This window comes from Myotis lucifugus, unplaced genomic scaffold, assembly GCF_000147115.1.
Source record: "Myotis lucifugus unplaced genomic scaffold, Myoluc2.0 scaffold_423, whole genome shotgun sequence".
NCBI lineage: Eukaryota > Metazoa > Chordata > Mammalia > Chiroptera > Vespertilionidae > Myotis > Myotis lucifugus.
This window is the reverse complement of record NW_005871471.1, coordinates 258,166-267,016: the sequence shown is the minus strand read 5'-3', so window position 1 is coordinate 267,016 and position 8,851 is coordinate 258,166. Positions and strand designations below refer to the sequence as shown.

The 8,851-nt window shown below is 37.5% G+C and overlaps 1 protein-coding gene across 1 annotated transcript in view; it reads left to right on the top strand.

Annotated features, from left to right (window-relative positions):
• Nucleotides 1–8,851, top strand: part of PPM1L (protein phosphatase, Mg2+/Mn2+ dependent 1L) — a 229,440-nt gene that overhangs the window by 166,169 nt on the left and 54,420 nt on the right. Inside the window, exon 2 of the mRNA XM_006102675.3 lies at nucleotides 3,547–3,721. Within this exon, the coding sequence (XP_006102737.2) occupies nucleotides 3,547–3,721 (175 nt within the window). The remainder of the gene's footprint in view (nucleotides 1–3,546; nucleotides 3,722–8,851) is intronic.

The following is an 8,851-nucleotide window of genomic DNA, read 5'->3' as shown; positions in this document are numbered from 1 at the left end:
ACCCCCACCCTAAAGGGTGGTGTGGCCAGTCTGAAAACGACCCTCAGCCCCTCACCCAGGCTGGCCAGGCACCCCAGCGGACCCCAACCCTGATCCAGGACACCCTTCAGGGCAAACCAGCTGGCCCCCACCCGTGCACCAGGCCTCTATCCTATATAATAAAAGGGTAATGTGCAAATTGACTCTAACAGCAGAATGACTGGGAATGACTGGTCACTATGACACACACTGACCACCAGGGGGCAGATGCTCAATGCAGGAGCTGCCCCCTGGTGGTCAGTGCGCTCCCACAGGGGGAGCTCTGCTCAGCCACAAGCCAGGCTGATGGCTGCCAGTACAGCAGTGGTGGTGGGAGCCTCTCCCGCCTCCTCAGCAGCGCTAAGGATGTCCAACTGCAGCTTAGGCCTGCTCCCCGCTGGCAAGTGGACATCCCCCGAGGGCTGCCGGGCTGCCAGAGGGATGTCTGACTGCCAGCTTAGGCCCAATCCCCCAGGAAGCAGGCCTAAGCCAGCAGGTGGACATCCCCCGAGGGGGTCCCAGACTGCAAGAGGGCACAGGCTGGGCTGAGGGACCTCCCTAAGTGCACAAATTTTTGTGCACCGGGCCTCTAGTTAATAGATAATAATACAAGAATAAATGTATTTCATGTACTCATAACTGTAAACCTACTTCTGCCCCATCCTGTATTATTGTTTCTGAAATAGATTATAAGAATATGCAATTTAGGGTTTCAACTTCTAGAAGCTCTTATCATTGATTAGAGAACAGATGCCATCCTATATTTTAAATTTTTTTGCTTTATTCTTGAATTCTAGTGAAATTTTAAATTATTCTTTGTATTAAATATTACTTTTGCAATAATTCCAATCTCAGTTAATATGACAGCCTGTATTTTTAATTGAGATATAATTGACATTATATTAGCTTGAGGTATACAACATAATGAATTTGATATTTGTATATATAAAGAAATGATCACCATAATAAGTCTAGTCAACATCTATCACCACATAGTTACATCTTGTGTGTGTGTGATGAGAACTGTTCATATCTGCTCTCTTAGCAACTATTAACTATACAATACAGTATTATTAACTATAGTCAGCATGCTGTACATTGTATCTTCAGTGCTTATTTTATAACTGGAAGTTTATGCCTTTTGACCCCTTCACCCATTTTGCAACCTCCCACCTGCCCCCATCCCCCACCTCTGGCAACCACCAATTGTTCTCTGTATCTATGAGTTTGGTTTCTGGTTTGTTGGAGTTTTTTTCTTTTTGTAGATTCCACACATAAGTGAGATCATATGGTATTTGTATGACAGCCTGGTTTTAAGCATAGGTACGTGCTTGAGAATAAGGATTTAACTGCCATTTGAATACATTTAGAGCATCACCTCAGTATAAAAGGTGATTTCTTGAAATATCTTGACAGAATCTAGTACTTTGCTAGAATTATTTCTTTCTGTTCTTCCAAAGAATCTTTCCCAATGGAAAGAACTCTATATATGGAGTTATACTATTTTAGAAATGAAATGCCAAACTATAACTTCAATATAGTAAAAAATATAAATCCTGTTTAAAGACCAATATCAGAGTTTCAAAAAAGTAGATCAGTGGACATAATTGGAAGGAAATGTGTGGTATGCTTTCAGTAACACAGAGTGCACCAATATTTATAAAAATATGCATTGTAGAATTATTTATTATAGAATTACTTCCTGTGCCTCATAGATATTTCCAAGGGAAAAAAGACAGATGTTACACTGAATAGCAAGGTCATCTGAGTTTAAAAATAGTTATTTTGCAGTATGCCTCTTCCTTGTCCAGTATCAGGAGAAAATTGTCATTAAACTCTAGAATTAAATATATAGTGTTAACATGTTGAGTACATTCACATTTTGTGAAATAACTTTATTTGTTCTGCAATAGGTGGCTAGCAGGTAAATTGAGCAATGTTTGGTGATATTTTAAAGTTGTAATTTCATCAACAACTTAATAGGGGATATAAATATAAACCTGGAAATAAAAAGTATTGTATGCTATATTTGGCTACTCGAAGACTGAAAAATAACTTTCCAGTGGACTTTTCCTGGGAAGTCAGTTGTTTGTTCTGGCAAGTTTCTTTTCATCTTAAATTGTGCAACATTTAAAAGAAAAACTACTGCCAAAACCGGTTTGGCTCAGTGGTTAGAGCGTCGGCCTGCGGACTGAAAGGTCCCGGGTTCGATTCCGGTCAAGGGCATGTACCTGGGTTGCGGGCACATCCCCAGTGGGAGATGTGCAGGGGGCAGCTGATCGATGTCTCTCTCCCATCGATGTTTCTAACTATCTATCTCTCTCCCTTCCTCTCTGTAAAAAATCAATAAAATATATTAAAAAATAAATAAATAAATAAAAAATAAAAGAAAAACTATGAAGGTTACAAAAATTATATTTTTAAAGATAATTTTTTTTAATTACAGAAAATTTTAAAAATATGTTAAATTATATAAGTGTGCTGTTCCTTATTCTGGGCCCATCCCCCAGGGACAATTCTTTTTAACAGTTTCTTTTACTTCAGTTTCTAATGGGTATGCCTTCATTTATTTTATCAAATTCACAGCAAGGAGATGTTAAACTCTTGGCATTCTTAAGAAATATGTTTTAAGAATTTCAGTCTCTGATTCATACATGCCACTCTATCACTTATTTTCTTTCTTATAGTTCTGTTTGGTTGTGTTCTCGGCTGGAAGGGGGAAGAGTGTGCTATCTCCCCAGCCCCCCAGACGAATATGTTAGAATCTTCAGGGAGGTCTTTGTCACAGTATACATGCCTTTCTTCCTACCTCCAAGGGAAGCATGCCTACTGGGTTGAAAATCACGGCATGTAATTTCAGATGTCCCTAGTTGGGAATGCATTGTGAGATAGTGTAAAAGCAGAACAAAGTCAAGTTAAGAATAATATGTATATAAAGGCCGAGACATTTCAGTGGTGAACAGTTCTTTTTTTTCTGGCTAACAGATATCATTGTCTCAGATATTTTCTTTTTCCGTTTATCCCACTATTCCATTATCAGCTCGTGCAGAGGGCTCTCCCTTCTCTTCCCTTCACAAGAATTCCTGCGTGAGCATTAATGAGTAGAGAACAACAAAGCAAAGTAGAGATATGGCTGGCATAGCATAGACTGTCTTCTGCTGAGACGAGTGACTGGCTTCTGCATTCTAGACAAGGGCAGTCATATTTATATCCAGTAAGATTACTATGATGGGGCCTTCAGAGTTCAGTGGGATAGTTGTTGAAACTTCGAGTACTAACTCCATGAATGACGAACTAAATCTATCATCTTTCAGACCTTTCAACCTGGTAGAAAACTCTTAGAGGTCTGTGATTCTGCCTATTTGAAGAGTCACCTTACTGGGCACAGTGGAGACTAAAAATGACAAGGACATGGTTGTCTAAAGGGTTAGTGCCACAGTACTTTTGAGTTCTCACTGCAGCACCTAAAACGAAGTGAAAAGGCTAAGATGAGACATACTAATTTTTTTTTACCTGTTTTATTTGCAGACTGCAGCTGAATATGTAAAATCTCGACTCCCAGAGGCCCTTAAACAGCATCTACAGGACTACGAGAAAGACAAAGAAAATAGTGTTTTGTCTTACCAGACCATCCTCGAACAGCAGATTTTGTCGATTGACCGAGAAATGCTAGAAAAATTGACTGTATCCTATGATGAAGCAGGTATGTTGTCTTTCATACACACACAGTCACACGATTTTTTCTCCCTGCAGAAATTTCTTTATACATTGATTCAATTTAGGCCCTTTTTCTGAGGTAGAAGATGAAGGGCAAACTGGACCCAAAGTTAGATAGTATGGATTAACAGTGAGTTTCTTCTCTGCAGTTTTAGTATAAAAAATTTCATCAGGAGGTTCCTAAAAATGTCTCTTAAATATCAAGTTCCTTTTACACTTTTGCTCTTTTTTTAAAAGGAAATTTCTGGTCTTTTATCAATCATGGACTCTTACTGATTTAATCTTTTGAAGTGTCACTTCAATTTCAGATACCAGCTGAAAACTTTTGCATCTGATAATCCAAGAACTATTATTTGCTTCAAGTATTATTTTTTAATTTCAGAGAATTTCTTTTCTAAAGAGGTGCCATTTTTTCTTAAAGTTTCAAGCTGAACTTGATTTTCTTTTTCTTTAACTCCTTATGTGAATCCTAGTTCCTCTTATCATACCAGATACTTCGGTTCTTTGCCTCCCATAAGTTCATCCTATCCAAGGGAGCTTATTATTGAAGGCATAGACAGACCTCCTTATAACACCATTTTTATTTATTACATAGTCTGTCTGCTAAAACCCAAATTTTAATGAAACCAGTGCAATATTACTTGGAATTATTAAAATATTTAATAAAATTAAACTTAGGAGAAATATCCTAATTAAAATGGTCGTACTGCCCACCCCCCAACAAAATGGAGAAGAAAGTATAGGACAATAACATTTCTAATAGTCAAATGTTGGTAGTATCAATCCCTATTACTAGGACCTTCTGTTTTTATTTCTACAAGGAAATTGTTAGCATGCATCTCATTTTCTTTCTCCTGATCCTAAGTAGTCCCAGTGCTGATGTTCTTAACATTTGATTTCAAGCTTGAATAGCAAACAGAAGAGTAAATTAAAAAACAAACATTATGCTACACATGCCTAAACACTAATGCAATTTTTTTAGTTATTAAACTGTCCCCATTTATATTCTGCCTTATTACCCCTTTGCCTCCCTCTCAGACAAGATTCACATTTCAAGCCTTGCCTAAGACATCTCTGCTCTCTCTGATTCTTCTTTACTTCATTAATTTTCCAGACACATTGGTTTCTTCTGCCTGCTGGATGGTTAGATATTTGGTTACTGTGTTCGCCTTATTTTTCACATTCTTGTCTTTGGAATTCTCATTCATCTCTTCTCTCACCCCTAATGGAGTAAAGGCTATGGTTGGCCCAATCAAAATAATATTTAAATATTTATAGCATCTCAGAGATCATGGAACTCATATACTTCACCTACTTCCTACCTCCATAATCATTTTATGATGAGAAAACGGAGACTCACAGACTTGCCTGCAGTGACGCATTTACTTAGCTGTAGAGTTGGAACTCCAACCTCCTATTACAAATCAAGCCAGCCTTTCACCACCTGAATGCAGGTTCTCATTCGTTCAGTAGGCATTTGTCCAATGCATAGTGATATACTAGGCAGCTGGAAGAAAGAGGGAAGAGTTTTGAAACGGCAGAGAGGAATTAGAGATGTTGAAAACACTTCTTGTTTTTAGGTTATCCTCACTAAGGATATTTTTTCTCATTGATTTTTAGAGAAAGTGAAGTGGAAGGAAAGGAGGCATAAGGAGAGAGAGAGAGAGGAGGGGGGAGAGAGGAGAGAGAAACATGTATGTGAGAGAGATGCTTCTGTTGTTGCTTCCCACACACTCCCTGACCTAGACTGGGAATCGAACGCACAACACACACCAGCAAGGCAGATCTTGTTTAAAGTCTAGCTGGAGAGCTAAAACACACATATATGACTTCTGAATAAGAATTCCTGAGGATTTTGGGAATGAGTACACTCTACAGTATTCACAAGCTATTGGAGTTAAGTTCTTTAGGGGAGGACATTGGTTTAAACCCTGAAGGACAAATGATGAATGTGGGTTTGTGCAGATAAGAGAGATGCAGTTTTTGTGAGGAAGGGGCTCAAGTAGACACCAAGGTGAAAAAACTAAGACCCGTAGACCTGCTTACAGTAACATAGTTACTTAGCCATAGAGCTGGGACTCCAACCTCCTTTTATAAATCAATCTGGGCTTTCACTGCCCTACTGCAACCAGCCACAACTTCCCACCATTGAAATTTTCTACTCACCTGCATGTTGTTGAGCAACTACTGGTCTACAGAGGTGCTCTTGTACATGGCCTTTGGGAGCAAATGCTTTGGCACAGAATTAATGTATCAATAAATTTGCAGCATGAAACAGCAGAGATCACTACAGGATTGAGAGTAGAACATCTGAATTCCAGTCTTTTCCTCTAGCTTAATGGTGACCTTTAGCAAATTAATGTCTTCATCTATAAATTTGGGCTAATAATATCTCACAGGGTTATTATGATAAGAAAGTATGTCACATTTGAGGAAGTCCTTAGAAATTATGTTAGAAATGCCACTCATGCCAAATGAGAACAGATTTATGATCTTTCTATCCCACAGACCAGTTTAAAGTACTCAGAGGTTTTTCTTGGCATGTCGTCTCTGGGGAGGCAGAGGCAAATTTTTAAAAATGATCTTCAGAAGCTTTGAGAAGTCAAGCAACATCTATGTTAAATCAGCCACTCCGGGTTTCTGCATGAGGTGACGCATTTGGTGGGGGCTGTGTATGTATGAGTCAGTGAAGGTCACTGTGTGTTGTAAAATCTAAACTGCCTTCTGCTGCACTACCGCTGCACTACCCACATCTTAATGATTTCATTCAAAGAATGAGGAGAAGATATGAAAAATCATTGCTATTAAAAAGAAAAATAGGTTATCATAATACAAAGGAGTCAGAAAATAGAATAGAAGAGAAGGTACCTAATACCTTCAGATATAAACATCTTATATGAAGACATTCATTTGTTTCAACTGCTTACCTTCTTTCCATGCTATCCCAGTTTTTACTTGTTCACATTCTTAATTCCACTCTCCCAGTTTTAGGAAGTGATTAATTATTAATTAGAAAATGCCCTTCTTTGTCTGGGGAGAAGTTAATTTGCCTTTCATGCTCATCCACTGATAAATCAGGCTGCATGACAGTTACCGCATTTGTGGTTTCTAAACTTCTAAAAACCAGTCAATGAAAAATCCTTAGACACTTGTCTAAAACCATTGGCTCCGAACCTTTCCTCCCTCCTCTCTCTTCTGTCTTTCCCTCTCAGTTTCCTCCCTTCCCCATTAAACATATTTGCTCCCAAAGGCCATGTACAAGAGCACCTCTATTCTTCCACAATTCAACTATCTAGAAACCTGACTTTCAGCAAAGAAATGGGAAGGAAGCAAAAACCACCCTCTGCCATACTATGTCACAGAAACTTTAGATTCTCACCTGGAATCTATATATTTTCATTTTAAATCATTCTCACCTGTTAGATTATATTTTCTGATGTGATATTTTTAAAAATTCTTGTTCTGACATTGAGTATTGTACTTTTATTACAGAAACAAATAGAAATAAGTAGAATGGTATAATAATAGAATAATAATTATCAGTAATCCTGTCATTGTAAACATTTGGTACGTTTCCCTCACTCTAAGCATTTTTGAAATGTTATCGATATCTAGCAGTTTTATATCCTACATTTTTAATTTAACACTATGACATAAGCTCTTCTTTATTTTACTAAAACCTCTTCATGTGATGATCATTTTAATGGCTACATAATATCCTATTCTTTTAAAGTACTACTTACTAACCATTCTCCTATGTTGGACATTTGTGGTTTTGTTTTTGTGAATAATGCTGCAATACATATGATGTGCATTTGTCTGCATTTCATATTACTCTAAAGAGCAGATTTTAGAAAACCACAGTTTAGAATTAGAATTAGAAGGTGGGGAAAGGAGATGATACTGGGAGCAGAGACCTGAGAGCAGCAAGGAATAAAAGCAAAGAGCAAATTCATAGAAATCTACAAAAAACAATTATCATATTCCCAGCATTGTGCTGCACTCTACGTCAAGTCGGCATTCATAGACTCTGTAATATATAGAGTTAACATCATTAATCTTCATAATGATGACGTTGAGTCACAGAGAAAAGGTTTAATTATACTCTCTGTATAAAAATAGGAATTGTGTAAACCATTTTAGAAGGATTTTCATCCAAATGGTTTATTTTAAGTTTTGATTATTACAGTGATTATTAAGTTTTGTAGTATAATTGAAAGAGGTCTTAGAACCAAAAGACCCAGATACTATTCCTAGCCCTGCTGCCAACCAGATATATGACCTTGATTAAGTCACTAAATCTCCCTAAACCCTGTTTTGCTATAAAACAAAGGAATTAACAGGATCTCATAGATGTCTTCCATTTCTAAAACTATGATTCTGGTCTCTTGGCAATGGAAAACTCAGGTGGCCATAGCTTCTGCAAGGTAGCATGTAGCTTCTTCTTGAACTTTCTGCTTGCTCCATCATCTTTCTCCTGTCTCTTCACACAGCCCATGTAATTTATACAATAATCAGGCTCAAAGACCACTATTCAGTCTTTCTATCATCTGTCCAAGAAGATGCCCAGGCATACTTTTGTTGGTGGGATGGGAGCCAGGCAAAAACTAGATTTTGAAAGAAGAGGCTCTGAGCCATCATTCATGGGTCCTCATTAAGATAGCTTAGATATTTTTACTAGCATTTATTAATGCTATAGAGTAAGAAAATATGATTTGCAGTTGATCTATTAATATTTTTATTTCAAATCCAAGTTTATACACATTTCTATAGATTCAGCTTAGGCACTAAGGGAAGCAGTGGCATGATTTGAGAAGTGATCAAAATAGCATTTCCCACCATCTCAGAGAACATCATTAACCTAAATATTCATTGTTTGTTATAGGAAGCAAAAATATGAAGGGTTGAAATAGCAGGAGAGGGAATCTTTCCTTTCATTGTTTATTTTTGTGCTGGTATATTATTATTCATGTTTCTTTAAGTAATGTTAAATTGGTTTTTTAAAAATATGCTTTTATTGATGTGTTGTTGTTTTAGAGAGAGAGAGAGAAGGGAGAGGGAGAAAGACAGAGAGAAACATTGATGTGAGAGAGAAAAATGGATCAGCTGCCTCCCA